Source organism: Nyctibius grandis, chromosome 32 (assembly GCF_013368605.1).
Source record: "Nyctibius grandis isolate bNycGra1 chromosome 32, bNycGra1.pri, whole genome shotgun sequence".
Lineage (NCBI taxonomy): Eukaryota > Metazoa > Chordata > Aves > Nyctibiiformes > Nyctibiidae > Nyctibius > Nyctibius grandis.
In genome coordinates, this window is record NC_090689.1 from 5,481,928 (window position 1) to 5,508,478 (window position 26,551).

General features: G+C 50.0%; 1 protein-coding gene across 3 annotated transcripts; it reads right to left on the reverse strand.

The window, feature by feature from the left end:
* Positions 1-2,425: 2,425 nt before the first annotated feature.
* On the reverse strand, positions 2,426-22,913 carry STK25 (serine/threonine kinase 25). Of its 3 annotated transcripts, none has more exons than XM_068421049.1 (12): positions 22,829-22,913; positions 21,750-21,876; positions 14,600-14,830; positions 13,369-13,425; positions 12,141-12,249; positions 10,767-10,924; positions 10,323-10,508; positions 9,961-10,106; positions 8,953-9,067; positions 8,592-8,663; positions 6,202-6,338; positions 2,426-4,609 (listed from the first exon to the last, which is right to left on the reverse strand). In XM_068421049.1, exons 2-12 carry the CDS (start codon positions 21,798-21,800, stop codon positions 4,570-4,572), a joined length of 1,302 nt encoding a protein of 433 aa, XP_068277150.1. In that variant the 5' UTR covers positions 21,801-21,876; positions 22,829-22,913; the 3' UTR covers positions 2,426-4,569. The 3 variants fall into 3 exon arrangements, with proteins under 3 accessions (XP_068277150.1, XP_068277149.1, XP_068277148.1); XM_068421048.1 differs by having other exon boundaries at positions 22,789-22,907; XM_068421047.1 differs by having other exon boundaries at positions 22,785-22,907.
* Between the last annotated feature and the right edge of the window lie 3,638 nt (positions 22,914-26,551).

Below are 26,551 nucleotides of genomic sequence, written 5' to 3' on the forward strand. Positions count from 1 at the left end.
GTTCTCAGCTCACTCAGCATCAAGCTCTGCTCCATCAGCAGCAGAGAGACGGCACCGAGTCACAGAATCACAGAATCAATCAGGTTGGCAGAGCCCTCTGGGATCATCGAGTCCAACCGTTGCCCTGACACCACCCTGTCAACTAGACCAGGGCACTAAGTGCCATGTCCAGGCTTTTCTTAAACCCCTCCAGAGTTGGTGACTCCACCACCTCCCTGGGCAGCCCCTTCCAATGGCTAATGACCCTTGCTGAGAAGAAATGCTTCCTGATGTCCAACCTGAACCTCCCCTGGCACAGCTTGAGACTGTGTCCGCTTGTCCTGTCGCTAGTTGCCTGGGAGAAGAGGCCAAGTCAGAATGACGTGGAGGAGGTGGCGGAGCCTGAGTGCCGCCAGGCTGGGGGAGCAGCTCCAGGGCAGGGTGGGAGGAAGGGACTGAGAGACAGGAGAGACAAGGAGAGAAGACCAGGAGAAACGTGTTTCCACAAGTGCCGTGTTTTCTGCCTAGGGTGAAATAGCCTGGTATTGGGCCTTGGTGGGTTTAATTATTTTTTTTTTAACTAGCTGACAGAGCTAGCTTACTGCCTTAACATCAGCTCGACTTTGTCTAAATCACCTCTGTAAATCAGCTGTCACTCTAGCACCACGCGTTGAGGATCAGACTGACACATACCGGGTGTTGGGGAGACAGCACGGAGGCTTGGCTTTTGTATGCTCCCTTGCAGGCTCCAGCGGAGCCTTCCCACCCCCCCCGTCCCCCGACTTGTTTTTCTGCCTCCTATCCCAGGGCACACTGCTTTAGCCTGTAACACAAGGAAACGGCTTCTGACACTTAGAAAAATGCTCAAAGAACACAGGGGAAGGACGCACCTTAAAGGCGATAGTACACGGCTGGTAGGTACTTACACGGCTAATCCACAGACTGCTTGAACACCCACACTGTTTATCCTCCTGTCAGCTGTGCGTAGCAGAATACTCCTGGTACAACTCCTGTTACACGAGAGATGCAGTCAGCAGGAGCCTTTCCTCAAGATTTTTGGGCAGTTGAGGAGTGGATGATCCTTGAGTTGCTTACGTGCTTAACCTGCAGCTCCGCACCTCCTGTCTTGAAGATACCTGTGCTGTCTCCAGTGGCTGAGGTGTGGTCCCTGAAACAGGCGCCTCTGGTGCTAGCTGAGCAGACCTGAGCACAGCAGGCAGCAGAAGTCCCTTTGCGGGTAGAGAATACCAAGCTCAAACATCTCTGCATTTAAAATGCAGGAGCACAGGCTATAAAACCTTCACTATTTGTGGCAAAACTCCTCCCCTCTCACCTTGGCAAACTTTCAAACTGCTGGGGCTTTCAGTGGTGTATCAGCTCTCCTGTGAAATACCACGTAGGATTTTAACGTCAGCAGAACCCTGCAGGAGTATTTTTTGAGTTGGGGGAACATCACCTGTCAGAGCTTTCCTTTTCTAAGGCAGACCTTGAGTCGCCCACACAAAATACAGGCTGCACCCACCTGCAGGGCTCTGCACCCTCACCTTCTGGCTTGTCCCCAAGGTGCTGCACTGAAACTACCCTTCAGCTGCAGATGAGGAAGGCTGCACCATCACTGCTGTCCTGTCAACAGGCTGGTGAGCAGAGGTGAGCACAAGCACAGGGCATTTAACAAAATTCCCAAAAAAGCAGTCAGAAGTATATTTGTCAGTCTCTCTTTTTGGCTCCAAGGAGAAAATAGGTAAGACAGTACTAACAGCTTGATGGCAGAACCAACTATAACCATCACCTTTGTGTGTCCACTTAGGAGACACACACACATGGTTTTAAACACACGCTCAAACTGGCATCTCCAACGTGTTTATCCTATAACTGAGCTCACACCCACACTGTGGCTGCAGTTGGCAGGACCTCAGGAGGTCATCTGGTCCCACCACCCCTCCTGCTCAAGCAGGGCTATGCAGAGCCAGTTGCCCAGGGCTGTGGACAGCTTTTGATTATCTCCAAGGATGGAGACTCCACAGCTGCTCTGGGCAGCAGTCAGTGCTGTCACCCTTAAAACTGCAAAGGGACAAAGCCAATGGCAGACATAGCCCGTTGTCAGCTTTTACAGTCGAACCTGAGCCTAAATACTGCAGATCAATAAAGACTCCAGCACAAACCACACCAAAGCGGTCTCCAGAGCACAGCTACGCTTTTGCAGACAACATGGGCCTCCCCTAACCCCAGCATACAGCAGCAGAAAGGCCTAATGTAACATGCTGGTCCCTGCACTCCCTCCTTGCACAAAAAGGTGCTCAAATGGGTCCTCCTGACACGTCACTGTTAGATGTACCTGAGGCAGGAAGAGGCAGGGGAAGCTGCAGGGGAAGCCCCAGAAGAATGCAAAGGAAAACAGCGTGCACAACTGCTTTCTCCCTCATAATACAAAGTTACACCAGCCTCATTTGTTTTGTTACTTTATTGAAAGTGGCAGATCCCTTTCAACACTTTTAAAACCCTTGTTGCTTTGAATACTGGACGAAGGTTGTGGGGATTGTTTCCTTTAAAAAGTTTCCTCATGACACTGCAGTGCATGTGAGTAATAATACAAGGTACCTTATTGACATGATTTGCTACCGTCATGAACAGCAACTTTAAAAGCAGCAGGAGCCCTTCAGCCACCTTTCTGCTGGGCTGCAGCCTCTGCCTTCCACCTCGGGACGTTTCCTGTCTATTTGTTAACTCCTTCTGAGGAAAAAATAAAAAGGTTTGTTCTGTTCTTCATAGATGCAGGCTCCGGACATGTCTCACCCCAGAGGGACACCACTCCGCAGCAGCTCTCCAGCAAGACCAAGCAGCAGCAGCTCTTCTCTACAGGACAAGTTCATGGTGGTTGCTGAGCCTGTCTTTATCCATCAGAGAGGAAGAGTAAAGGATAGTCATGAGCTAAAGCGAACACCGCACACGGGGTGAGGGACCATAGGGTCCTTGTGAGCTACTTTTAGAGCACGCACTTACAACCGGCAGGTCTGAATCAAAGTACCAAAACCCAAGGCTTGTTACTAACGAAGCTGGCCTAGCTTTAAAAAAAAAAACCCGCTGAACAGCTCCAGCTTTTGTGCTCAGTGGCTTTGGGGTGAGCCACATCATTCACACGCAAACACCCAGACAGAAAGATCTGGGTATCTAAGGTCTTGCTGACTTAATGGGAATAGCTTTACAATTAGGGAGCAGATCTCTAAGCAAGCAGCTATCAGAAGTTATTGTCCTAAGTCTATTTTTCTAGACCTTTAGAGATTTAAGAATTGAAGATTTGCTTTATAAACTCGTATTATACAGAAAGCAAAGCTAGTTGGGGATGGCTCCACTGGAATACCTTAAGCAGCCAATGCAGCAGCAGCTGCTTTAATTTCTCTGCTAGCAAACACCACCACAGCTTGTCAACTGGAGCAGAGCCCTGGCTGCAGCGAGTTTAGATCCCAGACTGAAAGAAGAGCCAGAAAGGGAAAGCTAAGGGGAAGGGGATGGAGGCCTAGAGCAGCTTTTGTGACGCCCCCAGCCCCACCCCAGGGACACCACTTCTGCTAGCCTTCCAATTCACACCTTCCTGTAGAGGACAGGTTTCTTGCCTCGAGAACTGCTACGCAGTGTCCACCTGCCTTTTGCAGTGAAGCCCTGTCAGCACCTTTGCCTGTTGTGTTCCCCCTGCCCCCTTTTTTAATCCTTCTGCGACATTTGGGCACGCCCAGTAGGTGTCCGCTCAGCTTAGAGACTAACACTGCCAAACCTCCGTATCTAGTTGCTTCACTTGCAGAAAGCAGCAAGGAAAGGAGCTCCCCCAGCTCCCAAGTCAAACATAACCACTTTGCCTTCCCATCCCTGAAGATCCCAGGCTAGTTCTGCTGTTGCCTGAATGAGATGAACCAAGGCCTAATACAAAATGATGTCCCAGAGCCAGAAACAGTACAGTCAGCAAACCCATCGTCCGGGGAAACGATAAGCTGGGAAAGAGCAGAGCCGTATGAGCTCAGCCGCTGCTACACTTGAAAGCTTTTCATTAGTACTGTGTGAAGGAGTTGAAGCAATCCTCCAGAACAATTGGAGAGCTGCTCTAACTTTCCCAGAGGTTGTAAAGCATGGAGAGCTTCCCAGACATACCTGCACTCACACATGACTGCTCACAAACACTTCTTTAGGAAGGGCAGGAGGCTAAAACCATCAGACTCGCCTTTGAAACATAGCTCAATGGAAGAGATTCTCCCTCTTTTCCAGCAGCCAGGCATTTACCAATAACAAGCTGTGAATCAAACCAAGCCAAAATAGATACATCCATAGGGAAACAATTAAAAACTGCATTGATTACACGGTAAAAACAATTAGACCACCCAACTCGGGTTCTGCAAAAGGTCTAAATTGTACTTGCATTGCAAACTCCACCCTGGGGTGCACATGGAAACACGTGTAAAATGAAGGCTCTGAAATGTCCTGGAGTCCGTAACACCAACGTTACACCCAACAGCAGATGGTGGTCTGGATTAGAGATGTAGTTCTTATGAAGCTGGAAAAAAATCCTTCCCCCCCTCAAAAGAGCAGCAGGGAGCATAGGTGTCAGCGGGCAGAGGTCAGGTGGTTCCGACTGTGTGAAAACCTGCAAGGAAGAATAACTGGTCACTACTGGCCACGTCAAGCCCTCACCTGGAAAATGTGTCCGTGCGCACTGCGTGTCTGCGGATGAAGAGGTGAGTCTGGATGGGTTTGTCCCCGCTCCCATTGCCACTATCAGAAATCTTGAAAGAAAAAACCAGCAACTGAACAAAAAAACACAAGGCGGCACTTTTTTCATGCCTTTACAACTGAATTTTAGAGTAATAAGAAATTTTGAGCACTAGTGTTTTACAGTAAGAAACCAACCAGGGTCTCTGAGGTTTTGCAAACCTGCAAAAAACCATTCTCTTGTGCTTATGTGCCATCCAGTAGTGCCATTTCTAGGCTGACAGAAGTGAAACAGCTGCCCTGCAGAGCCACCCAACGCACATCTGTGAGCACCTCCCGCTCAGCCCGAGGCTACAGTTTTTGCAGGCCCCACCAGGACACTTTCCATGACCTCTACGGGTCAGCCAGAAGAGGGAAGAGTGTTCTCTTTCCAGCTTTAAGTGATTATTAGACAAAGGATCTAAACAGACCCATAGCAAGTCTGCTTGAAAGCTTGACTTAGTAACAGAAGGCCTCAAGGATGGCCAGTATTTTCAGTCCTTAATATTGAAGGCTCTTCTTTCCTTGCACCCGACGGATACTTGAGCTACAAGGCACAAACTACACCAGCTTAAGCCCATCAGAAACAAGTGCTTCGAAAGCCCAGGTTCAAGGGTGTAAAGACTGCAAAGCCTGGGTTGTATTTACATGAGCAAGCGGAGCACAGAACGGCTCCTTTGGTCACACATACAGCAAAATACTTCCAGCCTTCTAACCAGCGAGGGGACAAACGTTAAGTTTCTTGGCTGGTGAGGGTGAGATTTAGGACAGCCTGCTATGAAAGGGAGAAAAGCCAAATTAACGTTAAATAAAGCCTGATAAACCTGTGCTCAGGATCTGACACTGTTGCCTGCACTACATGGATGTGACTGACCTTGGTGCCAGCAGCGGAGGCAAGCCTGACGCAAGCACCTGCTGAGCAGCAAAGAACTGAATTCTACCAGACCATCCTCCTTCACTAGTTTAATAAGTAATTCACTTCAGGAAAAATACATTTTCCTGCTCCCCGAAGCTGGGCAAGCAGAGCTGGCTGCACGTAGTGCTGCCAAGCACATTCCTTGCAATGAAACAGATCCTCACTATTCCAGAAGCAATCCCGATGACATTTTGCATAGTCCTCGCTACCTGGGTAATGGGGCCAGCAGGATGTCATATATATATATATATATATATATATAAAAAAATATAAATATAAATATATGCAAGATGAAGGTGAATAGCAGCATCTTTCAGTGCACTGCAACATTCATCTACACTACAGAAGCCTGTTCAGTGTGAGAAAGGACTTCTGAGGCAGCAAGAACTGCTGCCATTAAATGAAAAGCAGTTCCACGAAGTGGCTTATGGATTATGAGGTCAGCTGTGATCAGTATTCACGTTTTGGGTGCCTTGACTGCTCTGTACCAATCTTTCCCATAGCGATGGAGTATGACAACGGTTCGCTTCACTGCCAGCTCCACCCCAGCTCACACTCTAAAGGACACTCACCTTTGTACCCTCTCCACCATGTGTGCTATCAGTTTGTCAGAGATGCCGGGGCAGGACTCCTCCGCCAAGCTAAAGGCGTTCTCCAGCTCCTCCATAGCTCCCACGTTGCCTCCAGTCTGCTTGTGCTTATCTTTAAGCTGCAACCCAGAAACAGTGGGTTAGTTCCTTATCTCATTGCAGAAAGTGCTGGTCAAGCAGTGCAGGACAGACATTAAGTCCCTTGCCCTTTTAGTACAGCTCCATGAGGGTGCAGGAGGGCACCTACATTCTTCCTAAAAAAATAAGGTCTCTCTTTGTAGGTCAGGAAGATGGAAGTCCAATGTCTGGAGTTCAGACTTTCCTCTAGGTACTAACAGCAATTAAAGTCCTTAACAGGCCCTGATGTACTCTTAAACAAACTAAATGATAGTAGAAAGGGATGAAGAGCCCTGAAAACCCGTAAGCAGTAACAGCACAAAGAACTCCAACTGTATCTGAACGAGTGCAGTCACCTTTGCTGCTAACGACAGCTTAGCAGCCAGACGCACATGAAGGATTGCAGACAGGTAGGGCAGAAAATATGCCAACACCAGGAGTTAGTCACCACCACTTCTAATAACCACAAAAAAGTTTGAGTTGCTGCTAGTGACTGGGAGACTACTGCCACACTACAGATCCTGAGCCACTTGGCCTCCAACGCTCCTCCCCAAGGGCGACAGAGGATTGAAGCCCACACACCACCACCTCCGAGGCAGCATGAAAAGCCTCGGTTCACATCTGTCATTGTTAACATGCTCCAACTGGGCCTCACCAGCCACGAGTCCACTTGCACCTGGTTCCAGCTGCTAATTTGAAATAGCCAAACCTCTGTCATTGTGGAACAACTGCGGGGTCACTGGTGCTGAGCCTGAAGGAGCCTAGCATTGGAAAACCCACGGTCCCACCCTCTGCAGCATTTCCCCACCTCCTTCACACAAGCAGCCCCTTCCCGAGGGTGCATCATCACGCAACGAGCCGAGCAAAAATGAAAACCTTTTGTTGAACAAGCAATGTCTGCCAGCTAACCGCTGTCCAGTTCAATTAAGCTCCCATTAGGCTACACTGATTAAAGGGCTTTACATAAGCTTCACAGTTCTTTGCCTGCAATTCTAGGATCAGCCTTTCCTGTTGTTGGAGCTCACCTTTTCTCCACGGTCCAGCAAGCAGGAGAATGTGAATGCTAATCCCCAGCTGGAGCCATCCCTGTGCTCCCAGTCCTGCACTGGAAACAAATGGCTCCTAGCCAAAAAGCTGCTGCCTCTCCAGTGAGTGGGGTAACTGCTCACTAATACAAAGCCTCAGCTGTGGGAGCAACTCGCACACGCCCCTGCTCATTCAGAAGTGGCAAGGGGCACGGAAGGCAACTCAATTACACGTCAAGGACACAGGCTTCTTAGGCCAAAAATAGCTGTGATGCTAAAGCCAAGGATTTGATTCGATGTCTACCTGATCAAAGACTGCCTGCCTCAGAGCAAAGCGAGACACAGAGTCTGTCCTGCAGGTAAGTTGCCAGTTCATCATCAGTTTGAGGCCAAGCCGCTGGCCTTTAGTTTGCCCAGCAGCCTGGGATGTGAGCAGCCTGTGTTACCCTGTCACTCTCCACTGCAGAAGAGCTTTCCAGAGGTTCACAGGGCATTAGAGAGCTGAACTGCGCAGAGCCTTACAGGTTGGCCTTTGTTCACTGCTTGGCTCTGCAGGCCCAGATTCCTTTACCTCTCCTCCCCGCCCCAAAGGGCAGCCAGGTTTCCAGATTTTCACACATCTGTGTTAATGACCCACCATGGCTCATTTTCAATATTAACACCCAACAACACACATGCAGGGAAGGCACATGGAAGATTACAGACAGCATCTCAGGAAGATTTCAATTCACAAAGCCGAGCTTCAGCCCTTTTATGGAGAGAGGTGATCAAAACCTAGCAGGTCTAAGAGGCACTGATACAACGGTGAGAAGGAGAAAGGCTGCTGTTGGTAGGAAACTAGAACTGAAGAGAACACCACGTGCAACCAGCAGTGAAGCACATTTCCTACTTAGCAACTTCGAGAAAAGTTTTCTTCCAACTCCCTGCTACTGCAGGCAGAAGCCAGGTTATTTCAGAGACTGCCCAGAACCTTCCCTGCACCCGATTTCACTGAGTGGGATCAGCAGCGCCGGCAGTGAAGTCTAATCAGAAGAAAATGGCAGGTAACTCCTTGGCCTCGGTGTGCTAGCAATAGCAGGCATGTAGGAGTCAAGGAGACGGCCTAGTAACTGGCAAAGCCAACTAGGTACCTCACCCCACCTCCCTTCTCCAAATCCTTCACATTTACTTATCCATGTCAGGTATCTCTTCATCTCCAACCACCACAGACAACAAGAAGGTTCTACTCACCTCCCCGAAAACTGGGTGAACAAGCGTGGAGAGACACTGTGACCGTGGTTGCCTCTTGATGGGCTCAGTAGGCTAGAAAGCAACATAAAAAGAAGTTACAAGCACAGGCAAAGGCTCCCAGGGCACACAAACTACTAAGTCTTTGGCACAGCACCTCAATGGCAGCCCCCTCACCAGGTCTCAGGAAAGCCACAGATTGCAGTACCCTGATGATGCGGAAGAGGCAGCTCCGGGGCATTAGCCCTTGATACCAGACTAAAGTAAATTTTAGGCAGAACACGAGTGACTGGTAGCTTCCCCAAGACCCTCAAAAGCTTGTGTTAGTTCAGTCCACTTCCGAAGGAACTGATGGCAAACAGACCTTCTGGGAACCATGGAGAGCCATTCCTTTGTGTAGCTTGCTCAAGGAGTTGGGGCGAATAGTTGGTGGGAATGTCCAGATTGGACCTTGGTCTCCATCCTCTGTGTCTCCATCACTGCAAATGAAAAGGGGAAGGTCAAGACAAAGCCTCAGCTCCGCACACCGGGTGTTTCACCCATGCATTCCCATAGCTGCAAGCTCTCCCTGACCTGACTGTCATATCACCACAAGGCTCCAGGCATTTCGCTATCCCAGAAAAAATCCTAAAGAGAAACCGCTTCAGTCACTACAGCCCACACGCAGCACCACAGAGGTCTGAGCTAAGTAGTACATTGTGTTGCCAAATCACCACGACCACCTTCCTGCTCTAGCCAGCTTGAAAACAGTTTCAAGTGCTCGTTAAATTTAGGGGAATTTCAAGACAATCGAAGCTCACAATTTGAGGGGCCAGGCTTAGATGTTGCAAGCCAGTCATTGGTTACTGAGTCGCTGCCGCTACAGGTGAAGAGAAGCTCTGCAACACCAGCCTGGCAACGAAGTGCCCTTTCCCCACCCAAGGCCCATAGCCTCGTTGTCCTCCACATCAGCAGCAAAGCTCTCTACCCATGAATACACAAACACACGTACACAGATGTTGCCACAGTTGGTAAAGCCTGTAGCTCTTGTATTTCACTGAACGTGCATAAAATACAGGCAACAAGAGTCTTGTTTTCCTAGTTAGGTGCAGATTAGATGTTTCTTTTAGTACTTCTGATTCCTTTCACTCAGCAAAGAGGCTCCACAGGTTAAGACCAGAAGAGAGCACCGGGTCCCACTAAGCAGGAGGTAACAGCCTGTTTCTTCAGGCAGCAGTCACCTGCTCCCACAAACAGATGCTCACAGGTCTCCCTGAGCTACCATACGATCTCCAACCCAGGTGGGGAAAAGGACCTGAGCTGTTTGCAGTAGGCTACCCCAGGGCACGCAGGGCAGAGCAGGGGCAACCCACCCTGCAGAACATGTACGTACATATCAGAATCGCCAGAACTGGAATCTTCTCCGTGGCCCTCCGACTTCCAGCGCTTGAATCGATCTATCAGCTCCATTAGGAACGAGGTTTTCTTGGTGTAGCGTGTGATGAACTTGTGCTTTAGCAACTCTTTAGCCGTTGGCCTCTGGAGCAAATAAGGAAAGCACGCTACATCGAACCATCTCCGTACACTAAACATGCAAGCTCACTGACTTCTATTCTTGCCAGGCTTGCTCATCCATTCTGCAAGCTCAGTCCTTCCTTCCCTCCCAGAGCCTTGCACCAAAAGGTCTTCCTGCTAAATAAACCTTTGACCTCTGCAATACTTCACCCGAATTCACAGCTGGACAGCAATACTCACAAATCTAGGATCCTTATTGAGGCAGGCTTCCACAAACTCCTTGAAGGGCTTGCTGTGGTGACCCTCAAGTGTTGGAGGGTTATTTTTAGGGATCAGGAAGAGAACCCTCATAGGATGTAAGTCAGAATTTGGAGGCTCTCCCTTTGCTAGTTCAATGGCTGTAATTCCAAGGGACCAGATGTCTGCCTGAAAGAAGAGCAAGAACAGTGACAGCACAGAACAGCAAGGAGCAATTCTGCAACTCCAGCACCGCCGAAGGGCTGATCACATAAAATCAGATAGGGTGTTTCATGTCTAACAGACAAACTTCTCCAGCAGACCCTGATCCATAATAGGAAAGTATCATTCTTGCAACAAACAGCACTTCCAACCCCTGTATCAACCCTAGCACCACCTCATATACAGTAGTACCAAGTAGCAATCCTCCTCCTGCTCCCAGCTCACCTTGAAGTCATAAGCAGACTGTTTGATGACCTCTGGTGCCATCCAGAATGGAGTCCCGACAAAGGTGTTTCTCTTGATTTGTGTATCTGTCAGCTGTCCTGCCACCCCAAAGTCAGCCAGTTTCACATCTCCTTGTTCCGAAAGTAGCACGTTGGCAGCTGCTCACACAAATAAGCATTAAGTCTGCTGGTTTCTGAATCATCTCCAGCCTGCACAGAACTGAATACTGAGGATGGACCTCTTGTGGCATCCTCCTTTGCCCCAGTGAAAACCCTCAGCTCAGATTTCCAGCCTCAGACTCATCCTCATGCTCTGATCTCTGCTGGGTAACACAGAACAAGTTCATACACTTGGCTGGATCAGAAGTATTTCTAGGGTAGCAGCAAGGAGTAGATGTGAAGGGCCACACAATCAACTCGGTGTGATTCCTGGCCACACAAAGAGAGGGCCCAAGATACCTCAAATGGCCTTGATTGTTTTTCAGAGCAGCATTCAGCACAGGTTAAATAGCAGATCCTTCTAAAGAGTTCCCACTAACTCAGCTTAAGACTGTGACATTGCTCAGGTTTTGGGATGGGGGGTTTTTTGTAGGACTTTTCATTCTGAGAGACCCTACTTACAAACTTTCAGCATCTCCCCACTCTGCTGACGGCCAACAGTCCTGCACAGCCTACAGCTCTAGGAACATGTAGTCTCACGTACGCAACGGAATCTTTTCTACATATCTCCCTGCATGAGGTTTCTCTGCTCTGCTTGTTCACGTCCCCTCCTGCAGAGGGTCAGAGCAGCTGGCATCCAACACCAGCCACATCTCCACAGCACTGTCCTCCCATCCCCCTGCTGTCCTTTGATGCTCTGTGCTCGCTGCGAGACTGCTCTCTGGGAGGCAGATGCCAGGTCTCTCTACACCGCATATGGCCAATGACTATAAAAATCAGTAACAGGATAAGCTGACACAAGCTGCCCTGATTTTCTAGGGCTGTGAACCCTGCGTGGGGACAGCTCACCTTCACAATAAGTTATAACCAGCACACACACACCTTGGGGTGCAGTAGTAAAGCAAATGTCCAGACCTAACTGAGAGGCAGCTAAAATTTGAGCATCTCGTTGACTCCTTTGCTCTAGCCCCCTGCCTGTCCAAGCTACAAACGCCAGCAAAGAGCTACAGATCCTGTTACTCTAAACCCTAAAGACATGAAAAACGTGAGCTGCAATAAAATGACAAGCATCAGATTCAGAAACAAGCAACCCAACAGGAAAAGCAGCACTAAGAAACAGTCCTTGAAACCTCTCAGGTTATTGCTATGTAATACTTCTGAATCTCTTGTTAGCAACACCCCTTACAAGAAAGAGAGCTGAGCTATCCGCTCTTACCTTTGATGTCCCTGTGGATCTTCCTCTCAGAGTGTAGATAATCCAAACCCTTTAGGATTTCTCTCAGGATAGTAGCTATGTAAGTCTCCTCCAGGGGTCCTGGCTTCAGCTGATAAAGGGCAGAAAGAAGACTTAAAGGAGGGTGAGTGATGCCTTGGATTTTCCAGCCTTGCAGTTTGTTACTTGTACACCTTGGCCAAGCAGGTCAGATTCAGCAGGAAGCACCCACTGCATTCCTGGTGCACGTTCTGCAAGCAGAACGCTGGACTTTGAACCCGGTACATTGAACAGAAAATCTTTGGGGGATTTTCTGTTAGTCTATTAAAGGCTTCCCACACAAACAGCAGCATGCTCATCTCTCGTTTTGGCCTGGCAATACATTGGTGAACAGAACATCTTAACAGCTTCTCTTGTTCAAGTCTCTCTGCTAGCATGCAAGAACTGAATTTCAGCCACTGCAACAGCCCAGAGCCAACTTTTACCCTCTGGCTGTGGAGCTATCAAAGCTCTTCTCCTTTCAATCAGTTCTCCTCTAAACAAGTCCTGCCTTCTCAGTGCAATGACTGAGGTTCTGACACTAAGATGACTTCTGCTGATGACAGCCCCCCCACTACACCCTTCCTCCAAGTCAGTGCGGGCTCAGCAGTTTTCACTACATGACCTTAGTTACTGCTCTGGAAAAACAGGCTTTATTGTCCTAATTTGAAAAGCAAAACCCTGTGACAGAATACAGCACAGCAGAATTTTGCCCCTGTGGTTATTCTGCATTTGTATTCCTTTAAAATCTGGGGTGACTTGTTAAATGTAATTTGTATTATCAAACACCTGGGAACCCTGATCGTAGCCCAGGTCCCTGCTGAGCTTGATGCCGTGCAAGCACTGAGCAATACCACGAACTCTTTGCAGGCACAGAATTTTGATTAGGTGAAATACAGGTTCGCACTGCTCAAAAACAACTGGCTGCTGTCACATTTCAGTTCGCTGGCTCTTCCCATTGTAAAGCAGCAGAGCACGCTGGAGAACAGTGCTTGGACAGCTGAGCTCCATGCAAACACTTCCTCTGTCCTAGGACATGCATAACCAGCACGTCTGTCCCGCACTGCCTACCCTGCAGGCACAGGGCTGGCAAAGAGATGGTATGTGGCAAGTGTCTGGCCTACAGGCATTTCACAAACCAAGGTTCCAGCCAACGTTTTTCATGGTCCAGAGCTTCTTACCACGTACGTACCAAATCCAGGGCTGAACCTCCTCCTAGGTACTCCATGATTATCCACAGCTTAGTGCCCTGCAAGCAAGAGCACAAATGAAGAGCAAAGACAGTAGTAAAAGCAGACAGAAAAGTGAAACATCCCAGAGGCAGCAAGACACACGAGTACTCCTGTACACAACCCAACAGATGCTGCACACTGCAGCTCTCAGAGGCTTAAGGAGGGAGCTCCCAGCTCTCTCTTTCCTGCTGACACAGCTGCCCCCAGTACATTTCTTTCTCTCAGTCTGCAGTTTTATCTGAGCAAGCTTAGTGCCCCTGCAGGCACCTGACCAGACAGTCCGCAGAGAGAAGCATACTCTCAGGTTGGAACCATTTAACTTCACTCCAACAGATCTAGGAGATCTCCTTCTTGACAATGACAGGGGAGCTTTGCAGCCTTTGATCTCATTAAAAGAACTGCCAGCTTGAAGGGTATGATCAGCAAGACACTCTCTTAGCCCTCAGAGAAGAGACTTCCAGACTGAGGTTCACAGGGTCCTGGTAGGAAATAAGCAGCAGATCCATGAAACCACAGCTTGTTTGGTGTTTTCAGTAGAAGGCTGAGAAAATGCATTACAGCCTTTGAAAAATATGTAAGGGATAATCAGGATCCAAAGAGCTCAAGAACTGTTTGCTACAGAGCTGGTGTTACACACACCTCCAGCAGCCGGCATGCAGAGGCCGCTGCTGGTCATCACTACTAGTAGCTTCCAGTGGGGATTCCTAAACCTGTTCTCAACAGAAGTGGTATCAGCACTCCTGCGAAGACTCAGGTCCTGTTCTTTTCATCATTTCTGATGAAATGATGACCACAAGATCACAAAGTACAGTTCCAAACTCCTCTTCTTTCCAGAGGCATAAAGCCCTCAGTGGTACTACCTTATAACTGTGGTATTTTGGAAAAGTATTCCACAAACTTCCTTTCAAGAACGGTCAAACCAGGGAAAGATCAGCCTCTTCAACCAATAATTTTCTCTTCAGTGAAGTGCTCTGCTCTTGGGACCATACTGTACCAGGCACCTCATTTCCATGTGCTTTGCAAGTGTCTTAAAGACTGCATAAATGCAGTGAGCAGAGCCACTGCTGTTCCTGCTGCCATGCAGACACTCATAGATTGGGCACCTTTCAGAGCTGTATGCCACCATCAGCTGCAGCACCCACAGAGAAGCTCACCCCACTCCCAAACTGCTGGCAAGAGAATTGTTCCTACCTTCAAGTAGGAGCCATAGTACCGGGTGATGTAGGGACTATCACACTGGCTGAGCACCGTAATCTCCTGCTGAATGTCCTCAATTTCATCCTCAGCCTCCTCCAGATCAATGATCTTGATAGCAACCACCTCCTTGGTGCGGTTGTCAATCCCTTTATAGACTTCACCAAACGATCCTTTGCCGATCCGCTCCAGCTTGGTGAACAGCTCCTCAGGATCCACCCTGGAGTGCTAAACCAGAAAGCAGAGATGGGAAGAGTCCATGAAGTCCCACAGCAGCTTGCAGAGCAGCACGCACACCCACCCATACAGCTCATCTCCCTATCTATGCACCTACTGTGTTGTTTAATTCACCCGAAACTCACGTATCCTAAAAGGTCTCCACATGCTGAGAAACTTAGAACACATCCAAGATGAGAAGAACTGAAGAATTCTTTTACACGGGCTTTCCTCCTCTACAGACCATAGTGGGGAGAAACAGGAGAGAAGCCCAGAAGGAGAATGTCAGCAAGTATCTACAGAAAGTGTCAGCTCCTTGCGACAGGACTGCTCAATTGCAGGCACCAAACTGGTGCCAAAGCAGCTCCACGAGCAAGCACTTGTTCACACTTGAACAGAAAGGCAGAGAAGGTGTACCAGACCCAGCAGCCACCTTTTGAAGATCCAGATGAGAAAATGGGCACAAGCAAGAGGCCATAGGAAGTTCACAAGGATGTTTCCCCAGTCTGCCTTCCTGAACTCAAAGACTGAAATGAGTTGAAAGATTTGCACCCTTCCCTACTTGTTTGGAGGGTGAAATACTCCAGTAATATAAATATCAGTCCACATTATCTGTCTTCTCTGCTGCAGCTTGATTTCCAGGCAGCACCCAGCCCAGCTCTCTTCACATGTTTGCAGAGGGAGCCTCACGTCTTTTGGAAGGTCAGCAGCAAGGAGGCCAGACACCTGCCTATCCCCGAGGAGACAGGAGAGCTGAATGGACACTCCACCTGCAGACCTGCTTTTCTGGAACAGCCTCTCCTGTGGCTGACACACCCAGATGCAAAAGCAAATAACATTTCTCCCATTAGATAAGCACACCAACTAACACAATCATCATCAGAGAAATACTCTTTAACAGCAGCTTCAAAGTTAACTCTTTACTTCAAGATAACTATGGATGAGAATTCTGGGCCCCGCACTTCAAGAGAGATGTTGAGGTGTTGGAGCGAGTCCAGAGGAGGGCAACCAAGCTGGTGAAGGGTCTGGAGGGTCTGACCTACGAGGAATGGCTGAGGGAGCTGGGAGTGTTTAGCCTGGAGAAGAGGAGGCTCCGAGGTGACCTTAGTGCAGTCTACAACTACCTGAAGGGAGGTTGTAGTGAAGTGGGAGTCGGCCTCTTCTCCCGGGCAACTAGTGACAGGACAAGAGGACACAGCCTCAAGCTTCGCCAGGGTAGGTTCATGTTGGACATCAGGAAGAATTTCTTTACAGAAAGGGTTATTAGCCATTGCAAGGGGCTGCCCAGGGAGGTGGTGGAGTCACCATCTCTGGATGTGTTTAAGAAAAGCCTGGACATGGCACTTAGTGCCCTGGTCTAGTTGACAGGGTGGTGTAGGGGCAGCGGTTGGACTCGATGATCCCTGAGGTCTCTTCCAACCTGGTTGATACTGTGATACTGTGAGAAAGGGAAGAAATCAGAATCATTTTCTGATGCTATTTCATTCTGCCCAGCTGCAGGCCAGGAGGTCCTGTTCTGCTTCGTACTACTAAAAGGCTCTTTGTGATTAGTTTTTCTGCCTTTTTCAAAAAATAAGCCTAGTTTCAAAAATAAAAAAAAAATCTGGAAAATATGGCCTGAACGACAGGAAGCTGCCAAGCTGTTGCAGTGAGTTTTCCACACCCAGAACTTCTCAGTCTCACCTCCAACATGTCACCCAGAGGGACCGCTCCCTTGCCAGGGCCTTGAGCTGGCAGAGATTTTATCTGAGAACAGGGCAGCCGCGTTTTTCCATCTAACACCAGGTTCTAGCAGCAGGCCACCACCGAGCAGCCCTCGGCACTGCTTAATGATTAAGCCAGCCAGTCATTACAGGTTGTTTGCCTCCTGTACCCAGCACATCGCTGTAGGAGTAAGCCAGGCCCAGAGTGAGCTTTACAGACAGCTCACTCGACAGGATTTCCACGTGCATTCCAGTCCAAGGCAGAGAAGGACAACCAAGTCTCCTCGTGCTTCCACAGCAACGCCCAAACAGGCTGTACTTTGAACAAATGCACTGGAAACGGGCTGGAGGGGAAATGCAGAGATGAAAGGAACTGGAGATACAGAACAGAGACTGGAGAGAGGGAGGCGAAGGAAAGGAAGAGGATTTGAGCTTGAGAAATGCCAGGAGACAACATGAGAATGATGACTGCAGCACAGGGAGAACAGTCTGGCTAGTCCAGGCTCACAGAGGCCAGCAGCAGCTTCCACCTCTCAACCAACTTCCACGAAGGGGCAGCAAGGTGGCCCAGACGTTACCCTGCACAGACACCTACCACACCGTAAAAATGCCACTCACCACATCAGCCACTCCACACGTCAGGGAGGAAGGAGAGACAGAGGATCATCTCCTAGAAGCACCTAGCTCAGCTGGTAAAGGAATCACTATCCATATGAGTTCTGCAGGGAAGCAACCCTGCAAGAACACCTTCCTCCCCTCCCATGTAAGTAATTTTTCCATGAGAAAAGGTATAAATTACTGCTCCCCTCCTCAGCCTGGCATGGCACATCAAAGAATCACAACTGATTCTTCACGAACAGGACATTAAACATAAGAGCACTGGCTACTCCAGGCAGCTTTTGGGACAACACCATGTTATGTATCAGGCTCTATAATCACAGACAGCTTCGTAAACAAGCTTCTATGCTGTGATGTCGGTTTATCCCGTTTTCTGTGGAGCAAAGCAGTTCAGGTAGGGGCGGTGAAGGAGACAAACCTTCCTGACAAGCACATGGAAACTTTGCCCAAGGGACTCAGGAAAACGACACAACTCTGAGGGGCAGAAGAGACAGGCCCACCACATTAGGTTGGAACACGAAACTTTGTAGGTACTGGACTTACCTTCCCAGTACCTGTCACTTCAAAACTGATCTGGAAATGCTTCAGAGCTCTCAGGTGACAGGGCAAGAGTATGACTCTATGGAGGGCCTAGGGACATGCATCCCCTGATGGAGCTGCCAAAATCACACAAGTCATATCCAGCAACAGCCAGAACCTAGCAAGGGAGTACGGGGCAAAGTGACAGAGAGTCATTCCAGCCACGGTTACGTTCTCCCAGGCGCCTGCTGCAGGACCAGAGTCCGCTAACGAATTTCTTCACTTTCTGTAAACACGGAGGACGAACCAGGCCCATCCCTGATTCAAGCAGGCCAACGCCTGCCCAGTGGAACACCTTGTGAACTACTGTTGTGGACACCACAGAAGACATTGCCTGGTGGCATTTTCATGGAAACAATTCTGAATTCCCATGACAAACTAAGATCGATAAAACTGTGCTAGCCTGCAGGACACCTGCTCAGAAGCTCTGGTCCATTAAAAAAGTTCCTGTTGAAGCTGCCACATGGTAACTTGCAGCTGATGAGCAAATGTTCAGATCAATGGGCACACGATCCTCACCGGCCAGCAGAACAAATGCAGTTATGCCAGGAACGGAGAGCTCTGCAACTGCACCGCTCCGTCAGAAGAGAAGCACACTGCTGCACCCAGGAGACTCAAGAGGGGAGGAGAAATACGCATCCTGTGTAGCCTGACTCTCCCCTACCCCAGTAAATTTGCACCTGCGGAGCACTGCAGCGAGGGGTGTAACAAGCAGCAGCTTTCCCCCTTCTAAATACGAATTGATCTCAGCACCAGTCTGGTTGTCAGAGAAACACTCTGGCTGCAAATCCATGTTCTGGATTTGCACAGCTACAAACACGCCTGAAAAACTTCATTAGTAGAAAGTAACAGAATCCAGATGAAATGCTTTATATCTGCATAAATGAGCACAGATAACCCAAAGAAGCTCATTAGCACCTGTCAACTTTGCAACTGCTCACCAGCTTGGGATCTTTCCATTTTCTTCCATGTTCACAGAACCCACCAGAGCTACAAAATGGAGCTCCAGGGCAGAGACTGAAGAGCTAGCTGACCAGCTGCTGCTCCCTGTTCTACTACAGCACGTAAAGCCTTTAAGGGATGGTCACCTCATCATACCATTTTGCTTGACTGAATGTCAATTACACAGCAGCTCTGGAGCAAAAAGCCTCATGCTGTTTCTCCCCATTGAGAGCAGTCAGACATTAGTGATGGCTCAGTCAGGCATGAACAGCCTTTGGAGGGAGAGCACACAAAGCCCTGTCTTGGTTGTATGTGCAGGAAGGGGAAGGAATGAGTATGAGAGGGACGAGGACAATCTACTAGTAATGTGCTCCACTTCTGCCCTCCAGGATCTAATCTCACAGCACAGGAAAGAAGGATGCTCTGTCATGACAGGTGTGGGGGTGTTTGCCATCACGACTGATGATGCCATGTTTTAAAACAGAGCGACTCACTGCAGACATGAGGAATTAAGAATTGCGGTGTGTTATGAGACAGGCCTGGCAGTAACACCAGCTGCTTCATGGGGAAAGAATGGGTTTGGCAGCTCTGCCACCTCCAGCTGCAGAGACATGATATCCACAGGCTTTGAGAGGAGACTGGAGAAGAAGGGTAAACATCTACCCTAATTTCAAAGCTACTACCTGGACAGATAAGCTGCATATTTGGAACAGAAGTAAATACCCTTTGAACCAGCTCAAGGTCTTCTCTCTGCCTGTGTCTGGCTGGAACTCACCCTCAAAAGAGTCATACTCAGCATCGTGAGCAAGAGTCACACCTGCAACTGCTGCATAAAACACTGAGAGGTGCTTACACCCTTTTGGAAGTGAGAGTTCCTTGGCCTGGGGCAGGTTAGGATCAGAATCACTGTTCTATATAGGAGAAGTCTGTAACAGAGAAAGATTGTCAAGGCCACAATACTTCATGAGCTGAAGCTGACCAGGAGTGTGGCAGCCTCCAAAGGTTTATATGGAACTACAGCAGCATTTAGTGTTGCTTCTGAGTAGAGCACTTTCCAACCAGCCAAACAAACAAACATCGTTTTCCTCTGCCAAACACAGTGGAAGGAAGAAGTTGGTTTTACTAAACCTCAGCTACTGACCTTCTTTCCTTCACTGCCTCCTCTCCTCCCCAGCTTCCCATCCAGCGTTCACCCACGTTGCATGCTACACGCTAACCTCCGGGCCACCAACAGAGATGTCTGCAGCAGGCACTAGGTTCTCTTTGGGGAAATCAGCTTTGTATCTGGAAACATCTGAAAACTTCCCTGTCTATAGGAAATCTGTGCACACCTCTTTTCAGCTGCTAAACCTGAGACAGTTTTGAACTTCTGGAGTATAGACAAGAGGGAAGTTCATGTTCAAAACCTTGAAACACACAAATTTGTCTGAGGCTCCCAACTTGCTTCACAGATAGTATTCTTTTGCTTCAAGGGAGTGAAGCATTACTTAGCCAGAGAACATGAGTGGCTTCTTCAAGGTCACATAAGGAACAACAAAACTAGGAACAGAGCTCGGATCAGAGCTTTACACACTGTAATGCAAACACATCATCCAGCAGATAGAGCTCCCAACAAAGACCAGAGGCCCACTGTGCTCTATGTACGCAGCAAAGAGCAGCCAAGAAAGGAGAGAGAGCCAGCTAAGGTGAGGCAGGGAAATGGAAGCACAGAGCTAAAGCAACCTGGGGATTTGCCTAAGGTAACCCCGCACACCAGCGACAGAACAGGGAACCAAAGACAAGGCAAGCCTCTGACATCCCAATCCAAGTTTTAGTCACTCAGTTTTCACCGTACCTCCCACCACTCCCTAAACTCTGGTGAACAGGCCGGTTCCTACTGCCCTTGCAGCAAGCCTCCGTTACACAGAGTACGAGGTCCCATCAAGGATTCCTGAAGAGACCCGAGGAATGGACAACACAGGCTGCTTTCCTATTCCAAGACCAGACAGCGACCCACGGGATGACAGAATCTGAGAATGCAAATGTACTTTTACACAATACATTCAGAGATGAGACCACCAGAACTCTGATAAGCTTCATTAGTGAACGTTGTGTACAAAAAAGCTTCAGAGCAACCTCCTCTGTAGCTACAGAACTCAGTTCTCAGCCCTAACCAGACAGTATCCTTTCCTGTTCCCTTCCTGTACTATGATTCACTCAGGCACTATATTTGCATTTAATTCCATACACACTTTGGGGAAACAGTTTATGTGAAAGACAGCATGCAAACTAAGATGCATTGCAAACCAATTTTAAATCAGAAAAGGCTTGGAGAAAGCATCCTCTCAAACCACTAAAGCTTTTAGCATTATAATTCTACACCTAGCAGCAGAACAGAAAAATGCCAAAAATTCTCACAAAACATGGTTTAACAAGAGCTACATTCAGTACTGACATCTGCCAATATTCAAACACACTCCACAACCAAATTCAGAAGAAAGAAGATTCAAGCCAATACTATTAATGTGGTTTAGCTTTTAGTCCCAAGTCATGGCATCATCCTTCCACACTCCTCTTACAAAAATGTCATCACAACAACAGGATCTAACCACATCCACTGAGGCTGACATCCCTCTCAGAGCAGTTAACTGGTTGGTATCAGATATCACCACCTCTTAGGCATTAAGGTTACAAGAAGTGTTTTTCTCAGGCTGCTGTCATGAACACTGCAGTAAGGTATGTCTGGCACAGCCTGCACACACAGCTTTTCCTGTGCCCATTTCTAGCCTTCCCCTCCCAAAAACACTCGGAGAGCAAATGATTCCTGTCTCCTTAGGAAGAACAAAGTTAACCTCAGGGAAAGGCACCACACTGGGCAAAGAATTCCCTTGCTATATGGCTCGCAACCTAACACTGTCAGTCCAACACCACCACGGAGTAAGACACAAATCAATCGGCTAACAGGAGTAAGCTGAAACATGTGCAAGAGAGAGGAAAGAGTGGCAAAAAGTGATTTTCTGGTGATTTGTTTTAAACTCGTTTCAAGAGCAAAGATAACAATGTTTGTTCTTGGTACAAGAGTTTAAAACAAATTTTTAATCGCCACTTACCTGGCTGGCAAATTCTCTCAAGTGAGCCATGCCTACAGGATGGTCAGACATCCACTTTTGCAAAATCAGGGAGGGTTGGGATGTTGTAGTACAGCGGAAAAGCGATGCTTTCTCATCCACTGGTCAGCTACGACAAGCAAGAACAGAACAGCTCTAACTCGCGGTTCTCAGAGGCTGGCTCATTCCCTAGAAGAGCTACCTCTATCTTTTTCTCCTCAATTTGCAGTTCTCCTTGAACCTACCAGCCCATTCTAAGTAGGCCAGCCCCTCCTTGCAAACCCCACTTCTCAATTCCTTCCAAACATGCCTTCCAGATGTATCAAGCAACCTCCTTTTAACGAGACACACTGACAAAGCCCCAGGCACTGTTTTCCCCACCACCATCTCAGCGTGCTCCCCAGCATTACACTTGCCCCTACAGCACTATAGCCTCAGCACCGCTCCCAGCACAGCCCACAGCATTATCCTCAGACACCCCTGTCCTCCTCCGGCTCCCCAGTAATCCCCTCGCTGAGGGCACCCCTCCGCTCCCATTCTCCCCAGCACACCCCCTTGCAAAGCTCAGCTCCCCAGCGCACCCCTTCCTCCTCAGGGAGCCCCAGCCCTACCCTGGGCACTGCCCCACCAGTGCTCCCCAGACCCCACGCTCCTCAGCAACCCTCCCCAAAGGGCTCCCCCTCCACCCCAGCAACAGAGGGGCCCAACCCAGCACGACCCACTGCCCTCAGGGCATCCCCAGCCCAGCCCAGCCCTCTCCACGGCCCCCACCCCAGCACAGCACCCTCCGCGCCCCACAGCCCCCTCAGTGCTCCCGCCATGGTGGCCCCACACCCCCTTCACCCCACCTCACCCCCCCAAAGTCCCCTCAGGGCCCCTCCACCCCCCCAGGGCCCCCGCCCCACCGTGGCCTCCTCAGAGCCCCCCCCCGCCAGCCCCCTCCACAGGGCCCCCCGCCCCGCACAGCCCCCTCAGAGCCCCTCTGGCGCGGATCCCCGCTCCGCACGGGCCCCGGGGACCCTCCGGGCCCCGCCGCACCTACGGCCAGCGGTCCCCGCGCGAAGGGCGGCGCTGGGCCATACCGGGCCCCGGCGCACGGAGCCGCCGCTGCCGCTCCGGGACACCGAGCTCGGCCGCGGGGGCGCCCGGAGAGGGGTGGGGAGGGCCGGGCCGGGCGCAACAACACGGCGCGGCGGGGGCCCGGGGGCGGGGCGGGCCGCGGGGGGGCGGGGCGGGCCGCGCTGCCTGCCGGGAGCTGTAGTTCCCGCACGGCGCAGACCGGCCGCGGGGGCGCCTCCCTGGACTACAGGGCCCGGCAGGCGGCGCGCGGGGGCGCGGCGGGCGGCGAGGGCGGGACGGCGGCGCGGGGGCTGCTGGGACAGCGAGTCCTTCCGGCGCCGGGCGGCGCGGGCGGGGCGGCGGCGGGGACTGCACGTCCCAGCGGCCCCCGCGGCGCGGGCGGGGCCGCAGCGGCCCGGGCCGTCCCGGGGGGCGGGGGCGGGCCCCGGTTGCCCTCCGGAGGGGGCGGGAGCGGGAGGGCACCTCCCCGCTTTGTCCTCCCGGCCCCGCTTCCCGCCTCACGGCGCCTCTCCTCAGGCTGGCGGCGCCTCTCGCCTCCCGTCTCCGGAGCCGGCCGGGCCGCGGGGTGCCACCGGGCCGCCTCGGGCAGGCCCGTCCTCAGCCCGCCGCGGTGGCAGCTCCGCTCCTGCCCGCTGCCCTCCGTGAGCGTGACGGGCCGGTGCCCCCCACGGGGCTGCCGGTGCCTCCCGCCCCGCTGCGGGGAGCCAGGCCGTCGCCGGGCGCGCAGGGGCCTGGCCCGCGGGGAGCCGGGGAGGTGAGGTGCGGCGGGACGAGAGCTTTTATGGAATCACAGAACCGTTTGGGTTGGGAAGGACCTTTATGATCATCGAGTCCAACAGTTAACCCAGCACTGCCAAGGCCACCACTAACCCGTGTCCCTCAGCACCACATCTACACGGCTTTTAAATCCCTCCAGGGATGGGGACTCCACCACTGCCCTGGGCAGCCTGTGCCAGCGCTTGACAACCCTTTTGGTGAAGACATTTTCCCTGATCTCCAACCTAAACCTCCCCTGGTGCAACTTGAGGCCGTTTCCTCTCGTCCTATCACTTGTTACCTGGGAGAAGAGACCGACCCCACCTCGCTACACCCTCCTTTCAGGCAGTTGTAGAGAGCGAGAAGGTCTCCCCTCAGCCTCCTTTTATCCAGGCTAAACACCCCCAGGTCCCTCAGCCGCTCCTCATCACACTTGTGCTCCAGACCCTTCACCAGCTCCGTTGCCCTTCTCTGGACTCGCTCCAGCACCTCAGGGTCTTTCTTGTGGTGATCTTATAGTTTTCAATTGCCTGTTTCCCAGGCCCGGCTTAGCGGGGTCAGGTTTTTCTCCACGTGCTTTAATGTCAGTGACTGATAATTCTCACCACCTCTGTTGCCAGTCAGCTTGAAAACTGGGCTTGAATTTTCTTCCCCACAGTTAACGAAACAGACACAACTTTTTTGTCCAGCGCTGGCACGGCTGCCTGCGCACAAAACCTTTGTCATAAGCTGTTTTCTTCTGATGATGAATATGTGCTGCTTTCACGAAGGGCTGTAGCAAGAGGAACAGCCTTGTGACGGGTGTCGCTGCAGGGACAGACGGGGCTCGGCGGCAGCGAGCGGCCCTCTTGCACCCCTCTGCTTCCCTGATCACACCACCCAGCACTTTGAGGTACTTGAGCGAAACACCATTTAGACAGAGGACTGGTATCTCATTACCTCTGTAATGAGATAATATCTTTGTATTTAAACAAACTGTATCTCGGCTGGAAGGTTTTCAACAAAGGTCTTACCTGTCAGATCCCTGGATTGATTGAGTTTTGACTTTATACCTCCAGGACCAGTCTTCTAGCCCCTCAAAATAGGATCATCTTGTTTCATAAACATCCCTATTGCAGCACAACACCTTGACTCAGGAAATGTAGGAGCAGACAGAGGAATCAAAGCTTCCTTGTGAAGTGGAAAAGGAAGGAGAGCTGACTTCTGCTCCAGTTCTGCTGCAGCAAGGACCAAAGGGTGAATCCTTCCCTGTTTGCACACACACAAATGGCTTCATAGTGGGGTAAGTTGTGAGTCCTTGTGTACGTTACTTAGGAATCGTTTCGCTCTGACAGCTCGGGTCTCTACCTCCTGTCATGGAGACTCATGAATTTAGCCATGTAGTTTCATTCTTGGCATCAGGCAAGAGGGCACAAGTCTCACCAAAAAAATGTTGATGTGAATCAAAAAAAATGTTGATGCCGAGTCTGAACATACACTAAAAACTGTCTCACTAACCTCACCCATAGACCTTAGGGTGGTACGGGATAATAGTGTGGAGTTGCTAATGACCGCAGGGAGGAGCAGCAATTAACTTGTTTTGTCAGCTTAATTTATGGTGAGTCCTTAATAAGGGTGATCAGGATGGGAGATTAGCATTGCAGGCCCATCTTAAAGGAAATTACAAAATCCAGCCAGCAGGTTTAGAGCTGTCCCAGAAGCACAGGAGACCGAGAGGGGATTCAGATGTAGGCTGGTGTTCCTCCTCATTTGGGACCTGCAGGCAGCCTGCCTTGTAGCAACAGGGTCCAGGGATGGGCAGGAGAGGTTGCATGGGGGTTGTGGTCTGGTCACCACCTAGAAGAAACCACGTACAGGTCAGTAGTGGGTCATTTGGTTTGGACAAGTTGTACAGGGCTGGAGATGATTGCTATGTTGTAGGGCAGTTATGTCTGACTTACTGGTGTGAGGAGAGGATTATTAATGTTCCCAAAAGAATGCAGAAATGAATTACTGACCCTGGGGAAGCAGGCTTCCCTGGCTTCTCCATGGCTGCGATGGCATCTTGGTGTCCATCGCCACCTCCATTTGACTCCCAGAATATACCAACTGGAGCTAAAGGAAATAGAAATGTCTTCTTTTGCTCCTTGCTCCTCTGTTTTTCAGTCTAGCACTTTTTTTTTTAATAAACTTTAGCAATTGTGATTACAGAACAATCATACTACAAGTGGTGTGTATATATATATATAATTGTTGTTTCAGCACCCAGAAGCTACCTGTGCATTGCACTAAGAGCTGGACCTCCACAGAAAGAAACCCAGTCCTTGCTTCCAGGAGGTCTATGTTTAAAAAAAAAGCCAGCTAAGCAAGTGCAGAAGAGGAAATATTTCATCTAGAGGAAAGCAGCAGAGAGTTAATTACATGCTGGAGTGCCCAGGCTTACAAAACAGCTGTCACTTGCTATTTAGGGTTAAAGCTTTCACCTGGCCCCAGGAAGCAGGACTGTGGGAGAGGGGGCCTTGGGCAGGACTGTGTTGTCTCCTGACTCTGGCTGTCAGTGTAAGCAGGCAGCTCCTCAGTGTCTGTTGGGTAGTATGGAGGATCACCTGGTTCCTGAAGGAACTTTGTAGGAACTTTGTTCTTTGTGGGTTCCTACTCCTTTTCCCAAGCTGATTAAAATTGGTCAAAAGCTAGAAGCAGGAAAGAGTCAAATACATATACGTGTAAGTATGCATATTTGCTATGAGTGTGTGTTGTATGGCTGCCCAAGCCTGGATGCTGTGGGGAAATAGGGCTGAAAAATAAAGACATCTGTGTATGTTGTTGGGGTTTCTTCTCACGATAAAGAAGAAATAACTTTTTAAAAGTATTATTTTCAGGGGGATAAGCTGGTTTAGTTGTGCTTTTCTTTTCCCTTTTCTACTTCTGTTAAAGCAGAGGGATAAACACCCAGAATAAAGAAAAATTAGGTTAAAAGCTGGTGACGAAAA

What these genes read in the sequence shown, in the direction of transcription:
- STK25 (XM_068421049.1), bottom strand. Translation starts at nt 21,800, where the DNA reads ATGTCTGACCATCCTGTAGGCATGGCTCACTTGAGAGAATTTGCCAGC. An exon ending in GAGGTTCAGCCCTGGATTTG is followed by an intron (nt 12,250 to 13,368) that starts GTACGTACGTGG and finishes GCCCTTTATCAG; the next exon opens with CTGAAGCCAGGACCCCTGGA. An exon ending in CTCTCCATGGTTCCCAGAAG is followed by an intron (nt 8,664 to 8,952) that starts GTCTGTTTGCCA and finishes GTTGCTTTCTAG; the next exon opens with CCTACTGAGCCCATCAAGAG.